General features: G+C 45.0%; 1 protein-coding gene across 2 annotated transcripts in view; it reads right to left on the bottom strand.

Moving 5' to 3' along the window:
• tmem131l (transmembrane 131 like) overlaps window positions 1-17,500 on the bottom strand; it is a 47,959-nt gene that overhangs the window by 11,116 nt on the left and 19,343 nt on the right. For both annotated transcript variants that reach the window (XM_080858869.1, XM_080858870.1), the window contains exons 4-25: window positions 17,005-17,073; window positions 13,711-13,834; window positions 12,762-12,878; window positions 12,526-12,630; window positions 9,733-9,810; window positions 8,271-8,424; window positions 6,416-6,471; window positions 6,227-6,332; window positions 5,791-5,884; window positions 5,426-5,573; window positions 5,001-5,171; window positions 4,631-4,700; window positions 4,408-4,531; window positions 4,203-4,272; window positions 3,802-3,911; window positions 3,213-3,282; window positions 2,566-2,696; window positions 2,195-2,337; window positions 1,803-1,989; window positions 1,295-1,480; window positions 710-859; window positions 1-289 (exon numbers count right to left, since the gene is read on the bottom strand). The exon at window positions 1-289 is cut by the window's left edge and continues 294 nt beyond it. In XM_080858869.1, the coding sequence (XP_080714995.1) occupies window positions 1-289; window positions 710-859; window positions 1,295-1,480; window positions 1,803-1,989; window positions 2,195-2,337; window positions 2,566-2,696; window positions 3,213-3,282; window positions 3,802-3,911; window positions 4,203-4,272; window positions 4,408-4,531; window positions 4,631-4,700; window positions 5,001-5,171; window positions 5,426-5,573; window positions 5,791-5,884; window positions 6,227-6,332; window positions 6,416-6,471; window positions 8,271-8,424; window positions 9,733-9,810; window positions 12,526-12,630; window positions 12,762-12,878; window positions 13,711-13,834; window positions 17,005-17,073 (2,752 nt within the window). The remainder of the gene's footprint in view (window positions 290-709; window positions 860-1,294; window positions 1,481-1,802; window positions 1,990-2,194; window positions 2,338-2,565; window positions 2,697-3,212; window positions 3,283-3,801; window positions 3,912-4,202; window positions 4,273-4,407; window positions 4,532-4,630; window positions 4,701-5,000; window positions 5,172-5,425; window positions 5,574-5,790; window positions 5,885-6,226; window positions 6,333-6,415; window positions 6,472-8,270; window positions 8,425-9,732; window positions 9,811-12,525; window positions 12,631-12,761; window positions 12,879-13,710; window positions 13,835-17,004; window positions 17,074-17,500) is intronic.

Raw genomic sequence — 17,500 nt, 5'->3', positions numbered from 1 at the left:
CCGCTCCTCGTCGACGGGGGAGCTCGGAGAGGTGGGGCGGGGGGACGGGGTGGAGGAGGGAGGGGCGGCGGCGGCTGTGTTGAAGTTGGTGCCGGCGCTAGCTTTGTACTTTCCGTAGAGAACCGACACTTTGTGTTTCTTCTGGGGCTGGGCCGGGCCTCCGGAACTCTTCTTGGAGGACGGCTGGCTCCTGGTTGGACCGTTGGCCACAGCCAGAGAGCCCCGCCCCTTCCCTTTGTCCGAGGCTTGGCAGGGGTCTGTGTATGTTCTGCAGCTCCCCTTCAGTTTACTGGGAGGAAAAACAGCCTCATTAAAATGCAGGTAATAAACAAACAACAAACAAATAAACAACATTGATTACATTTACACCTGCCTGTAAGATGTTATTTTATCTATGTATGATTGGGTTCACATATGTTATGTGATGCCCTGTTGTCATGTGGTGCCCTGTTATCATGTAAAATGTATCTATTTAACATTTATGTAACGTTTACTTATTTATCTATCTGTGTCTCTTTACAAGTATTTGTAACCCCCCCTCCCCCCTTTTTTTGTCTTTCCTACTGTGAGGCGCATTCTGTTCCCTTCGTGTATGAAATGCGCCGTACAAATAAAGTTTGATTTGATTTGATTTGATTCACTGTTCTCTTCTTCATATTAACCTTGAGTGTGTTGAAATGCACAGGTCCTCAGACTCTGGAGTGCTTACCTGACACCGTTGGAGGAGATGGTGGCGATGACGCCGTTCTCTCGTGAGAGAGGGTTGTGGTTGCTGCGCTGGCTCGAGGAGGAGGAGAACTCACTCAGGATGTACTGGGCCTGGTGGAACGCCATCAAACACACACCAACTAAAGAGAAGCTGGATGGGACAATAAAAATGAAATAAAAATGAAAAATGTCAACCATACAACCAAACAGTTAATGAAGACTAATAGCAAATCATTACAAAGTATAATCATTTCATGCTGGGCCGATGGCTGGGAAGAACAGACAAACTAAAGCAGACTATATCAGCTGTACAGCTGTATCAGGGATCATTACAAAGTATAATCATTTCATTGATAATCAGTCTTAGTAAAGCTAAGATACTCTGGGAAGAACAGACAAACTAAAGCAGACTATATCAGCTGTACAGCTGTATCAGGGATCATTACAAAGTATAATCATTTCATTGATAATCAGTCTTAGTAAAGCTAAGATACTCTGGGAAGAACAGACAAACTAAAGCAGACTATGACAGCCAGACAGGCCCGGACGAACAGCTGTATCAGGGATCAGGGATGGTGGTGCTGACCAGGTGAAGACGAGGGTGACCACCCAGAAGGACTCCTCCCAGCTGGGCCCGGGCACCACCTGGGCGCAGAGGGGCAGCATGTGGTGGGGCAGCGTCACGTTGAGCGTGAAGGGGAAGGAGGAGCCGCGCGCCGTCACCAGAGTCAGGTCCCTGATCACCCACGAGGACGTGAAGTCAGGAGTAAACCTGCACGCACAGATTAGATTAGATTAGATTCAACTTTATTGTCATTGCACAGAGTACAAGTACTGAGACAACGAAATGCAGTTTAGCATCCAACCAGAAGTGCAAAATAGCAATAAAAGTGCAGAGTATATGCAAATGAGTGAATAAATATGATATGTACAGTAAGAGTTCGAATATGACACAGAATTGTAATATAAACAGGACATTGGAGATAGGGGGAATACAGAGACACCTTTAAAAAGAGAGGATTTCAATTGGCATTTTAGTGAAATGGTCTTAAGCATATTATGCATACTGGTCTACAGAGGCAGGGGATACGTACGCTATGGTGATTTCTGAGGAGGAATTGTAGTCCAGAGTGAAGGATCGACACTGTAGGACTTCAAAGCCGAAGCCCTGGCACTTATAACCGTTAATGTTCATGGACATCACGGTCAGAGGCAGCTCGCCTGCGTTCTCTACCTTGAAGCTCTTACGAATCGCAAACAAGGGTTTGTTTGTGCGCATACCTAAGAGAAACATAGAATCACACAATTGATTAGAACTCCACTGTGCACAAAACAGGAGAACACTGTTGCAAAGTATGAATCGTTATATAAGATCTCACTTTTGTCAAAACCACTCACATTAATACATATGCGCACCATCATAAAAAATAAACCAAGATAAAATGTTTTAAATATTTCCCCCAGTGGCCAGCTGGTGGACCCTCACCATCTCTGCACTCCATGAGAGTGGATTGGGGGACGTTGAAGCGCAAGGAGGCCCCGGGGCCCGGCAGCTTCCCCCCCACACGCAGCAGCTCTGTGGCCCCAAGGCCCTTCACCGTCACCATGTCAAAAATGGTCAAGTTATTCCTATTAAAAACACACACACACACACACACACAAACACAGCATTAACAGAGCACTCAGTGTGCCTCCTCCCCCTCCCCCACACTGACACCATCCCAATGACACTGGCTTGGTCTGATGGTGTCCTTCTACACCCATGAGTGAATGAGTGTGTGTGTGTGTGTGTGTGTGTGTGTGTGTGTGTGTTTGTGAGAGTCTAGGTGTGGTGAAGCCTCCAGGCGTGTGCGCTACCTGATGAGCAGGACAGAGGTGACAGGCCTCAGCTCCACAGGGGTGTAGACCACTGCCACCGTCCTCCTCTCCCAGGGCTGCAGCAGCAACCGCAGGCTCCAGTCGGACCCCAGCCGCAAACCCTCACCGTCCTGTCAGGCGGAAGGATAGAGACATTGTAACAATTCACAGCTCCTGTATATACTTTCTTAAACTTCATAGACCATTGCACTGTTTGTTTTTGTATTGTGTTTGTTTTTGTATTGTGTTGTTATGTATATTTTGTGTAAGCACATTGAGAGCCAGTTCACCAGGTCAAATTCCTTGTTTGTGCAAACTTACTTGGCCAATAAAATCTGATTCTGATTCTGATACTCAGACTCACTTCACTCTGCACATACGCACACACTAACATGTCTGTGTAGAGACATACTCAGACTCACTTATTTCTTTTCCAAATTTGTATTAATTTATTTTTGTATGTTTACTTGAATCCTATTCCTACTACCTTGCTGCTTTGACAATTGAATTTCCCCTCACGGGATTAATAAAAGTTTATCTATCTATCTATCTACACTAACATCTCTGTGTCCTTGACATCAGAACAAGATCACAGGATGACATGACTGTCCTCTCACAAGCATGCACAGGCACTGCCCATCCCTTACCTCAGAGTCGGTGGGCAGGAGGCAGAACTCTGTGGTGGTGATGTTCACAGACAGAGGGCTGATGTTGAACCTGGTCAGAAGACAAATCAGCAGGTACATAATCAGAGTTGGTGTCTTCCAATAAATGGCTACTAGTGCTCCGGTAACAATGCAATAGAGCATGATGAACTAATCATAGATAGATGGATACTTTATTGATCCCGAGGGAAATTAAGGTCATCCAGTAGCTTACACTTAACTCACAAATATACATACATGAATCACAATAAACACAATACAGATAGGGAGAACATTTGGTGTCAAGTCAAAGTCAAAGTGTTTATTGTTGCATGCACCAAATTGCTTCAGTACAGCAAAATTCTTAGGACTTGGCCAGCATCGTCATCTACGCAGTAGACGTCATACAGATAACAAGTAACATTTACCAAAAAAATAACATATAACTCTATAACACTATAACAATAAAACATATAACATATAACATATAACATTAACATAAAACATGTCTTCCACCATATGGCAACTACTGCTCCAGTAAAAATGCAATACAGCATGATGAACTAATGGCTGGTGTAAGAGGCTTCAATACCTTTTAGTGAGGAGATCCAAGGCCTCCAAGGGAGCAGGGTAGGAGGAGAGGGCTCTGATCTCCACGGAAACAACAGAACCCGAGGGATTCTTCAGGGTCAAGCTCTTCACCTGAGAGAGATACCTTTGAGTTAGCAACACTCCCCTTCAGATTTACTCATGTCAAAACGGAATCAAACCCACTGGAAAAGAATCTACTGACCACATGTGATTCTAGGCAGGACTATGCTTCAAACTACTGAGAAAACACTTATGTAATAATAATAATAATAATAATAATAATAATAATAATATTTATAATAATAATTAATTTAATTTTTAACGCACTTTTCATTTAAAATAATTTCAGATTGCCTAATGTAGGGCAAAGTCTGTATGGAGTTTGTGTGTAGTGTTGCTTACTTTGCTCTCGTTGACAGACGTGGCCCCAAAATCCAGTGGGGTGTTGGTCTGCACAGGAAGCCTGGGCCATCTTTAGACACGAGACCAAACATAAAAACACACACTCCGTCAATGTGTGACTGCGTAAATATAATACGAAATCTGTTCAGCAGATATGTGTGCCAGTGTGTGTGTGTGTGTGTAGTTGTGTGGTTAGTGGCGCCACCTGCAGGGCAGCTGGTCTTTGCGGTTCGGCCAGCTGGGGCAGACGGCGGCGGCCAGACGGCCGTCCACACTCCACAGGGCAGAAGTAGACGAGGGGAGGAGCGTTCGCTGCCAATCAACTCGGCCTGTCCAATCACACGTCAACAGAGGAAATACACTCAGCACAAACACCAAGAACTACACGATAACACAGAGAGGTCCGTCAACCCTGGTGATGTCCTTACCTGCTCTGGACAGCTGGAGGGGACAGGGGCGGGCACACTCTGCACCCGTCTTAAACAGGACCTCACCCAGCTGCAGAGAGAGAAGACAAGATGCTCTCATACACCCATGATACAGAAACAACACAACAGTTTAGAAATTATTTAGCAAAGCAAACCGATAAACAGAGTAATGTAGGGAGGTGCATGAAGGAAAGACAGATAGGAGGAGAGAGATATTAAGGGGGAGCAAGAGAGAGAGAGAGAGAGAGAGAGAGAGAGAGAGAGAGAGCGAGAGAGCGAGAGAGTGAGTGAGTGAGAGATAGAGAGAGAGAGAATGAGAGAGATAGAGAGAGAAAAACAGAGAGAGAGAGAGAGAGAGAATAATCTCTACCTGTGATGCAGTGGAGCGGATGTGCAGTGGTACCACCAGGGTGAGAGCTGCCCTGGAGTGCAGCGTTGCCGTGGCGATGAGGTTGACGGGCAGGGTTGTGTTGAGGAGCTGCATGGAGAAGAGCCTCCAGCAGCCAGGGGGCACTGTGACGGGCCGGTCGAAGTTCACCACCTAAGGACATCCACAGCACCACTACTGAAAACCACCTCAATCACACATGATCACCAACATATAAGGGTTCACAAACCACCTCACTCACACACAATCACCAACATTGAGGTGCTTTGTGAACCCTTCTATCACACATAATCACCAGCATAGAAGGCTTCACAAACCACCTCAATGGTTATTTAGCAATGCTGTGAAGCCTAACCCTTTTATTGAACCTTTTCTAAATGGAGGAGATGGTGACATGAAGGCACTACCTTGAGCAGGCCCTGTGTTTCCTGAGGGATGGAGACGTCTGTAATGGTCAGAGGGAAGCCAAGGAGGTTGGTGAACCAGAGATCAGCGAGGTCGCTGCCTCTTAGCCGCTGCCTCAGCTGAAACAGCCCTGCCAGGTCAACACCAGACCTTCAGGGGGAAAGAGAGAGAGAGAGAGAGAGAGAGAGAGAGAGAGAGAGAGAGAGAGAGAGAGAGAGAGAGAGAAAGAAAGAGAGAAAGAGAACATGGAAGAATAGAAGGACAGAGTGCAAAAACTGATTTTAATCTTGACACTTCCATAGTCATGTATTAACCTAACACATGCCAATAAAGGTACCTCCCAAATGAAGTGGTCCTGGAGACTGACCTCTGTAGGTGCGGCAGGCCCCTGATGGAGGAGTTGCCCAGGAGCTGCAGGCTGATCTGCCTGGAGCACGTCCTGCTCGGAGCTGGAGAGGACCCTGACACAGAACACAGGACACAGGACACAGGACACAGGACACAGGACACAGGACACAGGACACAGGACACAGGACACAGGACACAGGACACAGGACACGGGACACGGGACACGGGACACGGGACACGGGACACGGGACACAGGACACAGGACAGGGACACAGAACACAGGACACAGGACACAGGACACAGGACACAGGACACAGGACACAGGACACAGGACACAGAGCTTAGGGAACAACACTGGCAACATCAGGAGGCATTTCTGAAAGGACTTGTTTTCAAAAGCCATTGAAACTAGTCTGTTAAGTAGTCATTAAGCAAGAATGTGGATTAACACTCACTTTTACAGGATAGTGATGATACATGTGTGAAGTTTGTTGCAGTGTCCCTCAGAAGAACTTGGTTGAATTCGAGAGAACTTTCTATTTTTGATAAGAGCTTGATGTCCTACAGGAAAATACATAGATGTGTTATGGCATCCATAACAATTTTCATCATTATGCTATTTCATATCTCGCACTCAGATCTACCTTCACAAACAGCTTTTTGGATCCGGAATTCAGCATATGAACATGTATTCTTGGAGCTGTAAAAACAGAAAAAGACATAACCACATTTAAGGTTTTCATCCCCTTTCAAAAACGTTTGCTTAACTTGAAATCAGAGGAGAGCTGCAGTACTTCTAGTCGTCTATAGATGGCGCACTCCACTGCCTGAAGCGGTCATATCATCATATCAACGTGTCAGAACACGTAGCACTTTCTGACATCACAACATTTTCCTATGAGTCAAATCAGTGATCTATGGGGGAGCCGAAGCCCCCATCAGACATTCTGGCAAAACAGCAAAACAGATCTAGACATGCAGCCCTTGAGCAGATGAGTATAGTAGTGACATGCCATTGGTATACTTCCTGCAACAGTTAAACATATTGCATCAGAAGACAAAGAACAGGTTAAAAGAGCTATGCACTTGATTATGTTGAACCATAACACACCAATTTGCTGGTCGTTGCCATCTGTGTCATATTTCTTTGTTCTAACTAAAAATGCAGCTGCACACACACACTTGCTGAGAGGCAAATGTTCCTGAGTCATCCGTCTTCTGTTTTCACAGCCTACAGTAACTGGGATGACATCATCCATGCTAGGCTAACGCTGGTTGGGCTACAGGCTGGAGGCGTTCCAGGGGAGGCCCAGCTGCAGGGGGTTCTGCTGGCCCGGGCCTCGGAGGGAGTGCAGCATTGCAGTGGTCCCGCCAGGAGAAGTGCTGAGCTGTCAGCTAATGCAGCACAGCCAGGCTGCAGGTGAGTGAGCGCCTGCTTCTACTCAAGCGGAGCCTGTGAGACTGTCTGCTCCAGCACCTCGGGGGAGGCAGTACACACTCACTTCTGAGGTCTCACACAAGCCCAGTTCACATGGCCAGTACACACTCACTTCTGAGGACGCACCCAAGCCCAGTTTACATGCCCAGTACACACTCACTTCTGAGGACGCACCCGAGCCCAGTTTACATGCCCAGTACACACTCACTTCTGAGGACGCACCCGAGCCCAGTTTACATGGCCAGTACACACTCACTTCTGAGGACGCACCCGAGCCCATTTTACATGGCCAGTACACACTCACTTCTGAGGACGCACCCGAGCCCAGTTTACATGGCCAGTACACACTCACTTCTGAGGACGCACCCGAGCCCAGTTTACATGGCCAGTACACACTCACTTCTGAGGACGCACCCGAGCCCAGTTTACATGGCCAGTACACACTCACTTCTGAGGACGCACCCGAGCCCAGTTTACATGGCCAGTACACACTCACGTCTGAGGACGCACACAAGCCCAGTTTACATGGCCAGTACAATCACCTCAGCTAATCTTTCACACAAGAGAAAAGTAAAAGTATTTAGGGTTTAGCTACATAAGATTTTTTTTTTAAACCAACCTCACACGCACGCACGCACGCACGCACGCACCTCATTAATGGACCTACCATGTAATAACCCCTGTAAAAGTCAATCACATCTTGATTTACCGTGATGCATAAAGGATAGGTTCCATGTGACGGCACCAAGTGTGCAAATGTTTGTTCGTGCACTAAAAGCAGACTATTGTTTTGGCAGGTGTGTGCTGCATTATAGAAAATTATATAAAAGAAAATTAATGTAAATAAACCCGTTTCTGCTCTTTTTTTTCACCCCTTGCCCAATAAGAATCGATAAGGAATCGAATCGATAAGCAGGAATCGATAAGGCATCTGAATCGTTTAAATCTTATCAATTCTCCTCCCTAAAGCAGACTATTGTTTTTGCAGGCATGCACTGTATGCAAACTCCACTGTTCTCCTGCCAGGGTGTGGCCCCACCGGGCCGGTGCTGGACGGGTACCTGCGGCGCTGCTGGGGGCGAGGAAGAGCACCATGAGGTTCTCGATGACGTAGGGCTTCAGCTTGTCCAGGTGAGCCTGCTGCTCCCCTCGCTCCGACAGGCTGATCAGCAGCGAGAGTCTGTCCTCCTCCTCCTCGCTCACCAAACACGAGCCCTGAAACACACATTTTTACGCAATCAGCCTGGGTCATCAGGTCATACAGGGGATCATTATTACAAAATCAGCCATGACGCACAACAGTGTACTGTTTGTGTGTAAACCGCCTTCCCTCGAATTGTGTGATGTCGATGTCCATGGAATTCCATGGTCAGCAGGGTTTCGAGCATGAGCATGTTTGTGAAATGACTACGTGTAAACAGACGTGTGGGTGTGAGCGTGCAGGGCTAATGACAGAGCACAGGCCTGACTGACAGGAGCCAGAGAGCCAAGAGGAAGCCTGGGCGACCTCATCCAGTCCGGTTAGCAGACCTCTTCTTCACTATCACTGATGGATCACGCTTGGCAGTGTGTAGCCTGCTGCTAATTGCACACGGAGGCTACTTCCCTGTCTACAGTATTATGCAATGGACCGGGGGGGATCTTGTGAAATCTATGTTCTCAGCTGTCAGACTAGTACAGCTGGGCAGTGATGACGTCTGCATAAATGTAGTGCTTCACATTATAAGACAGGAGATCTGATCATGGGAAATGGTGAAGACATAGGTATGGTGTGACCATTGCTCTCAGATGACTTCGCATCACAAGCAGTCTATCTGAAAGGTAGCAATGGTGATGTTATCTACATGTTTCAACATTAAAAGGTACAGTCCGTGATTCTACTCCAATAGACCCTAGACTTCCCATCACACGCATCTATCTGAAAGGTAGCAATGATGATGATATCTACATATTTCAAGATTAAAAAGGTACAGTCCGTGATTCTACTCCAATAGATGTTTTATGAAATGAAGCCAATTGCTCATCAAAGTCCTCCAGCTGTCTGTTTTGTGTGTGTTCTAAAAAAAGCTCTGGTGCTTGTACAGCCCTGGGTCTGTGAAGGGTAAACACACACGGTGGCTCAGACTAAACCATACACTACTCTAACCAATCAGCACATTACTTCAGAAGCACTGGAGGGAGGGGCGTCATTTGATTGGCTGTTGAGCTCAAATATTTTCCAGAAACACGGACTGTACCTTTAACTGTAATATTAACAATATGCTAAAAAGCCTACTATTTTTGGGGGGGAAAATTCTGGATTAACCCCTTGAGATGTACCATCTCGTTTTTGAGGGGGTCAACAATGTGATGCATGTCTTTATGATTGTAGGGGAAACGGGAGAACCCGGAGTAAACCCACGCAGGCACGGGGAGAACATGCACACTCCACTCACAAAGGGTAAAAGCTGGTCATGTCTGTGATTCTATGCTGAAAAGAAGAGATATTGTGCATCTTTGAATACATTGGTCAGAGATACAAACCTGGGGATGGCTGTAGACATGTTTGGGTAAACTGCAATCTAGATGAAGTCCTAGAATAGTTATATTAGCGGCATCTTCCTGCAGGGAGAAAGAAAAAGCACAAAAGAACATGAACTGATGTGATGAAACAGCATTAGATATGTGATGCTCTCCCATAGGTAGGAGTCTCCCTTACACTGACTGGTGCACTGCAGTTTTACAAAACTGTGAAATATGCAAAAGGGGTTTTAGTGGCTGTCGATTATGTGTTTGGTGTTTGTGGTGTGGGGAGCTGTTCTATTTGAGAACTGTAATGTGGAGTGCAGAGGCATATACCACTTCAACACATCCAGTTATGTGAGGGTAGCTCACATGACCTCCACATCTACAGTGTAAATTAATTCAACCAGAGGTAGGCAGTGACTGCAGTCATCAAGGGTAATAAAATCAGACTAAAGAAGCACCATAAAACACATTTATGGCAAAACTGGGTCGAAGATCTCTTAAAATTCAACCCAGGTGCCATATCTTTCTGTTAATTTTCAGTCAAGCCTTTAGTCAGAACACCCTAAGCATTCACTCACATCAGACTAACTGACTGATGTAAATTGATACAAAGCCCTCCAAATATGAAACGAAGGCCTTTTGAATCCACTCTGCAGAGGAAGTCATGTAACCAAAAGCAGAACATGAACGAAACTGACTGTTCTTTTAAACTCACACTGAGAGCGAGCCTCCTCCAGGAGAGCTCTCTGATCATTACAGAACAATTGAAGCGAACATCTAGGTGGGATGCTAAACCTTCTCAAAATTTCATTTCCAGGGCTGGTGAAACCTTTAGCTAGCAGCACTGTTATACAGAAGGCATTGCCTTGTTTTTGCACTACCATAACCTCACTTTTAAAAGGAAACGTACATGCTGCTACACGTTTATCTGTATGTTCTACTTGTATTATGTAATGTCTTGTCTGTATGTTCTACTTAGTATTAGGTAATGTCCTGTCTTATCTGTTGTGCCTGTGCACTTTATATGTTTCACCGTAGGAGAGTGAGAAACGTTCTTTCGATTACTTTGTATGTCTTGACATTTGAAGTCATTGACAATAAAGCTACTTTGACTTTGATGTTCGCCAGTGCATGGCCCTGGAGAGAGTCTGAGAGACTGAGTCTGTAGCCACTTCCCTAGTGATCTGTAGGAGCAGCCCCAGTAGAAGTCCCCTTACTTTGTGTTTATTTCTCATGGGGTATGAACAATGAGTTTAGCTGCTTTCACTACTGCAATGTGTAGCGTTGCCAGTAATTAACATGCATTTAATTACACTTATTATGGAATGATTATGGTCAGAGTTGGGACTGGTTCCCTCAGGGCGTAAAAAAAAAAAGCTGCAGGCAAGTCTCTGTAGGCTACATGGGATTTGAGATATGCGGCAAATATTTACACAAAGTTTCCACCAGTGCACTTGCTGCGGAACTGCTCCTGGCCAGATGAGCATCTGTGTGTGGATGCGTCCGCCCATATCCAGCAGTACGTACAGCTGGTGTTGCTGCAGCACCGACTGACTTTAAACACCACCCAAGTTCATTTCTTCGGGGCTGGGGAAGTGTCTATATTTGAGCCCTTTATTTATACACACCATTAGTAAACTCTTCTGATGTAGTAAGCCACACATACCATTAATGCTCGTGTCAACTCAAGGCACTGTGGGGTGGGGCAATAGTCAAAAGTGATGAATTTAATGCAATAAATATATATTGCAAATGTACATTTTATTAGTGCAATACATAATAGTGTGATTTGAATGCTTTAAATATGAGTTCAATTTCAGTGATTTTAATACAGTCACAAGCTCACTGAAGTCTGACCACGATGCACAAAAGTGCAAGCACCACGGTTTCTCACACAACCCCTCCTCTGGCTGGTCTAGAGTCAGATGATATTATGGCTCTAAATATAGCAATAGAATCCATACATCTGAATTCACCCAAATGTTTTTCCTCAGGCTCTGAAGGTGAATAAATGTATTTATTGTTACACCAGGTTTTATTGCTCTAAGCTTGACTGTTCTCTCCCTTGTACGTCGCTTTGGACAAAAGCGTCTGTTACATGACTAAATGTAAATGTAAATATAAATGTAAATGTGTCCTAACTGTGCAACACAGCCTAAGTGGGGTACATTCTGTTCCAGGGAGGAAGAGGCAACACGATATATGGCTCTGCAGCTTCGCTTCAAACGCCTGACATTTAGCAACTGCCACTCATTTCCTGTTGGGGAAGTGCATTACAATCTAGCCCCATTTACGCATTTGCTTGTGTGTGTGTGTGTGTGGCGGTGGGTTCGTGTGTGTGTGTGTGTGTGTGTGTTCGTGTGTGTGTGTGTGTGTGTGTTCGTGTGTGTGTGTGTGTGTGTGTGTGTTCCTGTGTGGTTGTGTGTTCGTGTGTGTATGTGTGTGTGTTCGTGTGTGTATGCCTGCATAACATGTGTAGGTGGTTTAAATGTGTAGGAGTGACAAGGAGGGACTACATGTACTAAACCTCATTTCCTCAAGTCAAAGCTGTAATGCGCATGCGTGAGTGTGAGTGTGAGTGTGTTATCTGTGTTTGTATGTGCATGTATGTGTGAACCGGAGACTGTGGTATGAGTCAGTGCCTTGGGCTGTTAATGTGTGAATATGAGTGTGTGTGTGTGTGTGTGTGTGTGGGGGGGGGGGGGGTTTAAAAGCTGTTGCATTGGTGAGGAGAAACACAAGAGCCATCATGCATATCAGACATACAGAGAACATCACATCTATGAGTGATCTGAACCTGAGCCTTACCTGAGTTTGTGTCAGCTTGATGCTCTTTATAAGAGGGGATATTAGCACACTATCTTTTAGGTGTTCATCTCGATGAGAGCCCCACGGGACACCAACACCAAAAACCTGAAACATTGGAAAGGGAGTCCTCACTACAATGCCTTCATCCGGACATGAAGAAAAAATGTAAAATGCAGTACAGTTGTATGGGAAGTACAGGAAAAAATTCATAGCAATGAACTGCAATGTTAATTCACCTGGTATGATAAGACCCCATGGGTAGATGTATTAATAAATAAGGAATTCTCTACATTTCCCCCCTCTGTTGGAAGGAAAATGAGTTTAAATGAAGTCTTCCCTCGGGGTTGAATCACCTGCCACAACAGACAGACAGAGAGAGAGAGAGAGACCTCATCACATCAGCACTACACAATACCAACAGTATGAGCAAGACAAGCTTCATAGAGTAGAGCGTATAGAATAGAGTAAGGAGTATAGAGTATGTTCAGTTCTGTCTAAATAGTCAATATCTTCATCAGTGGGACTGGAGAGATCAGCTGGTTGGTGTATTTGGTACATCCTGTGCAGAGTGTGTTTAAAGGAAGTCAATAGCTGTGGGAAGAGGAGCTCTGCTTGTTTCAAAGGCATGCACACTGTTGCAGTCTCAAAAAGGGATGGCTGCTGTCAGTTCTGCTGTTTGGTGTGAGGAAGAGTAGAAAAGAGAGAGTGAAAATGAAAGGAGGAAGTTGGTGAAAGTCAGATACGCACTAGGGCGCAGCAAAACAAAAAAGACAAGGGGAGGAGAGAGCAATAAGGTGAGATACAGAGAGAGAGAGATAGAGAACTAAGGCGAAATACAGAGAGAGAGAGAGAGAGAGAGAGAGAGAGAACACTAAGGCGAGATACAGAGAGAGAGAGAGAGAGAGAGAGAGAACACTAAGGTGAAATACAGAGAGAGAGAGAGAGAGAGAGAGAGAACACTAAGGCGAGATACAGAGAGCGAGAGAGAGAGAGAGAGAGAGAGAGAACACTAAGGCGAGATACAGAGAGAGCGAGAGAGAGAGAGAGAGAGCACTAAGGCGAGATACAGAGAGAGAAAGAGAAAGAAAGAGAGAGAGCACTAAGGCAAGATACAGAGAGAGAGAGAGAGAGAGAGAGAGAGAGAGAGAGAGCACTACACAGAGAGAGAGGGGGACACATACTCACCCTTCGAGAAAAGGAAGGTATGTGAAAATGTCTACTAGATGTAAATATTGACAACAGAGTCACTGGGAGCTCTGGGCTGGGGTTGTGTATGTATACAGTTTCAGCTCTTGGCAGCCCCAGCGGCCTACGGAAACACACACGAAAGGAAGAGGGTTAAATCAAATGCAACAATCTAGCCACAAGTGTACCCAAAATAGCTCCAGATTCCGTTGATTTAGCAGGCTAGCGTGACACATGTATACCACATTAGCACTGGAATGTAAATGTGACGCCTCCTGAAGTGGAATCATCAGCTAGCATAGCACAGAATAGAATTCATCATCACTTGCAAGGTCTTGCTCACATTTTCAAACGCGTATGTGAGAAGCTTCAGTGATGTGGTGACCACATTTCACGTAACCTGCCCACTTTCAACAACTCCCACTCCAAATAGCCCTGCATCCAGCAGACCACCGAAAGGGAGTCGTGGGCCTTTCTGAGCACAGAGACCCTGAGCTCGAACATGAAAGGAAACAAAGGTCACGCTGCAAACTGAGGCCACAGCATAACAAAGCGCAAGGTGCTAAAAAAAGCTGTCCGATGACATTTGGGTCCGGGTTCACCAACAGTAGCTTGGCTCTTTACTTTTTGATCTCGCGGAGGTCAAAAGAGAGCCATAAAAGAGGTGCCTGAATGTCAATATGAGAGCCACTCGCTATTAAAGTGCCCACAGAACCCGTATCAGATTCTGACAGCGGTGCACCACACGGTTAAGAAGCGTGCTGGTTGGTCCTGTGACTGCAGGCCAAGCATGTCGGCCTCCAAGTAAAACCATGTGTTAATTTGCAATGGCCAACCAAACCTCACACAGAAGTTCCTCAGGTAAAATACAAACCTTTATCATTGTTGGACAAAAACAGGATTTTCTCAGGAATGAAAGCAGATCAAGATAAGTTTGTATGGTCTGTTTGTTATCATACACAGAGAGAGAGAAGGAGAGAGAGGGGGGGGGGAGAGAGAGAGAGGGAGAGAAAGGATCACTACCGAGGAAGCCACAAAGGAAGATAAGTATGGCCAAGCACATTAATGTCATGTCCCCCATTCCCACTGCTGGCGGGTAAGCAGGCAGGAGCATGTGACAGAGGACAAATGAACTGATGTCATTAGAGAGAAGGTAAATAAAGGCCTGATGTTCTCATAAACATAGAGAGAGACAGAGAGAGAGAGAGAGAAGGAGAGAGACAGAGAGAGAGAGAGAGAAGGAGAGAGAGAGAGGGGAGGGGAGAGAGAGAGAGAAGAGAGTGCTCCAAATAGGGCTGTGCAGTCTGTGGGATGACAGATTTACGGCTTCATTTGGGGCTGGGAGAGAGAAAGCAGTCCTCTGCACAGACTCTTCATGGTCCGGAGTCCCATAAGCCAATCCACCTCTGCTTTGGGTCCCATTTGCCAATCCACTTCTGCTTTGGGTCCCATTAGCCAATCCACCTCTGCTTTGGGTCAATCCTTTAAGACCAGCCTAGTTTCCACTAGTCTAGTGCCATGTGGAACGATCTCGCTTGGCAATCATTTGAACGATAAATACAGTCCAAAAGTCAAGATCTTCAGTTCCGGTTAAGGATGTACTATTTTAGGCCAAGCAGTGGTCGCACGAAAATGGGTGCTGCAGCATTTGTGGTCATCTGTGTTCGCTATAGTCAATAGATTTGTTTGAAACTTCATTTATCACTGCAATGATTGATTTCAAACTGATAGCACGCATGCAAACAGGCTCAGAAGAACCATATACCTAGCCAATGACAAGTGGAGAATATTTGCATGAAGGCAAAGGACCAGAGATGAAGATTAGGTGTTTTGTCGCCTGTGGTAACCCCTAGGTGTCACAATTCGTCGTACGGTTCTCTACCAAAGCAGGCCAAAAGCTCTGGGGAATAAAACTTTCACTACTAACAGAATCCCTGACCAATGGGACCTTAACAAACAGCAGAACCTTTGCTTAAATGCTTTCTGTTGTTCACACAAAAACCCAAATGTGCATGAACATAGCTTGTCTTCGTAAAAAGCGAAAGGGTTTTTTACCCAGATAGAGGGAATTGGCAGTGAAACACCTGGCTACAGTGGTGAGAGTGCGGCATCCTTCCTACCTTTCTTCATCTGCAGAATGTCTCAGATCTCACACTCTCACTCTCACATCTGACTTAGTGTCTAAAAGCCTTTCATATCCACACACAATGTAATTAAAGACTTGTTGCCTACTTGTATCTGTTTGTAGATGTGCGTGTAACAGATACAAGTAGGCAACAAGTGTTTAGCTACATTGTGTGTGGATATGAAAGGCTTTTAGATACTAAGTCAGATGTTAGAGATGTTACCCTATCTGGGTAAAAACCCTTTCGGTTTTACGAAGACAAGCTATGTTTATGTCCTTGAGACAGGCTCCCTGCCCAAAAGTACCTTTCCACTGAAAAATGAATTCAATTCAATTCAATTCTATTTATATAGCGCCATAACAATACAATTGCCTCTAGGCACTCTGGGTGCTAATTGTGTTATCACTGATAAGAGTAAAAGCTGTGGGTGTCTTCTATTCTGGGTCTCACTTCTTAAACATTAGCCAACGCCCTGCTTGCAAGAGGAATAAATATCAGAAAATCTATTTGCTGCTGTGTGCTCTGGTCTTCTCTAAGATAGAAGTTACATGGAATAAGAGAATCTTCCCGACAGTAATCAACTACCAGGTCCTAACGTAGAGAACACGGGATTAAGGAAACTTTACTAAACAAAGTCCAATGTGTGCGTCATGTCAGTACCAAACAGGCAGTGTCTAGTAGCAAACTCTCTTCCAAATATAACAGAGCCCCTGCTATTCTGGTTGTTTTTGGAGCCCACAGGAAAACAGTGGAGTTCGTAACCTTTCGCTGATCTTCTCCGCACAGCCCATGAGAAAAGACAGACTGCCATATTTGGCAATCCCATCTGCTGTGAAGTGGGCTTTAAAAGATCCGGAAGATTCTATGCAGCCCTTAGCCAACTGATGTCGGAGTTCCATACGTATCACCAATAACAGAGCTCATGTTGATTGTTTAAACACCTCATCCGTCATAATGCTAGCCAAACAATGGCCCGAGCCTGACATCATTAGTGTTATGTCAACTTAAGGACAGTTTAAGGGTCATTTTAACATGGAAAAATGCTCGTAAACGTGATCATTTGAACGAAATTCCAACCATTCCATATAATTTGACAAGCCTAATTTGAATATTTTAGTGTTGGAGGGTATATGCGTGTGAGATTGCAAGAGTGAGATGCATCACTTACTGAGTCCCAAACTCTAGAGTTGGAGGCTGAAACCGGAGGGGTCTTCCACTCCGCAGATAAAATGAAGAGCTATGAGTGAAAGAGAGAGAGAGGCAGAGAAATAGAAAGGGAAGAGAAACAGATAGTTAGATGTTAGTTTAGATTCAGCATTCTCTCATAAACTGTTGTTTCACAGTAAACATATCAACTTGATATCAACGGTTTCCAGGAGTGATCCTGTATGAAATATGATCCTCATGTAACACAATCATTTTTAAACATCATTTCTTGCCATAACCTATAGGAGCAAATGGGATTTAAAAAAACTGCGGTGGATATTAAAATGGGGTTTAAGATAGAAGACATTTGTCTGGAATGAAAAATTTAAGAGGATGAGCGAATCTGATGTCAAAGTAACACTATGCAAAAATGTGACACTTTTTGATATGGTTTTATAGGCAACTAGTTTAGATACCACCCTCAAATTCATGTTGCTAGCATAATGTCATGTGAAGGA

This window comes from Sprattus sprattus (genome assembly GCF_963457725.1).
Source record: "Sprattus sprattus genome assembly, chromosome: 20".
NCBI lineage: Eukaryota > Metazoa > Chordata > Actinopteri > Clupeiformes > Clupeidae > Sprattus > Sprattus sprattus.
The sequence above is the reverse complement of the archived record's forward strand: the minus strand, read 5'-3'. Positions and strand labels throughout refer to the sequence as shown.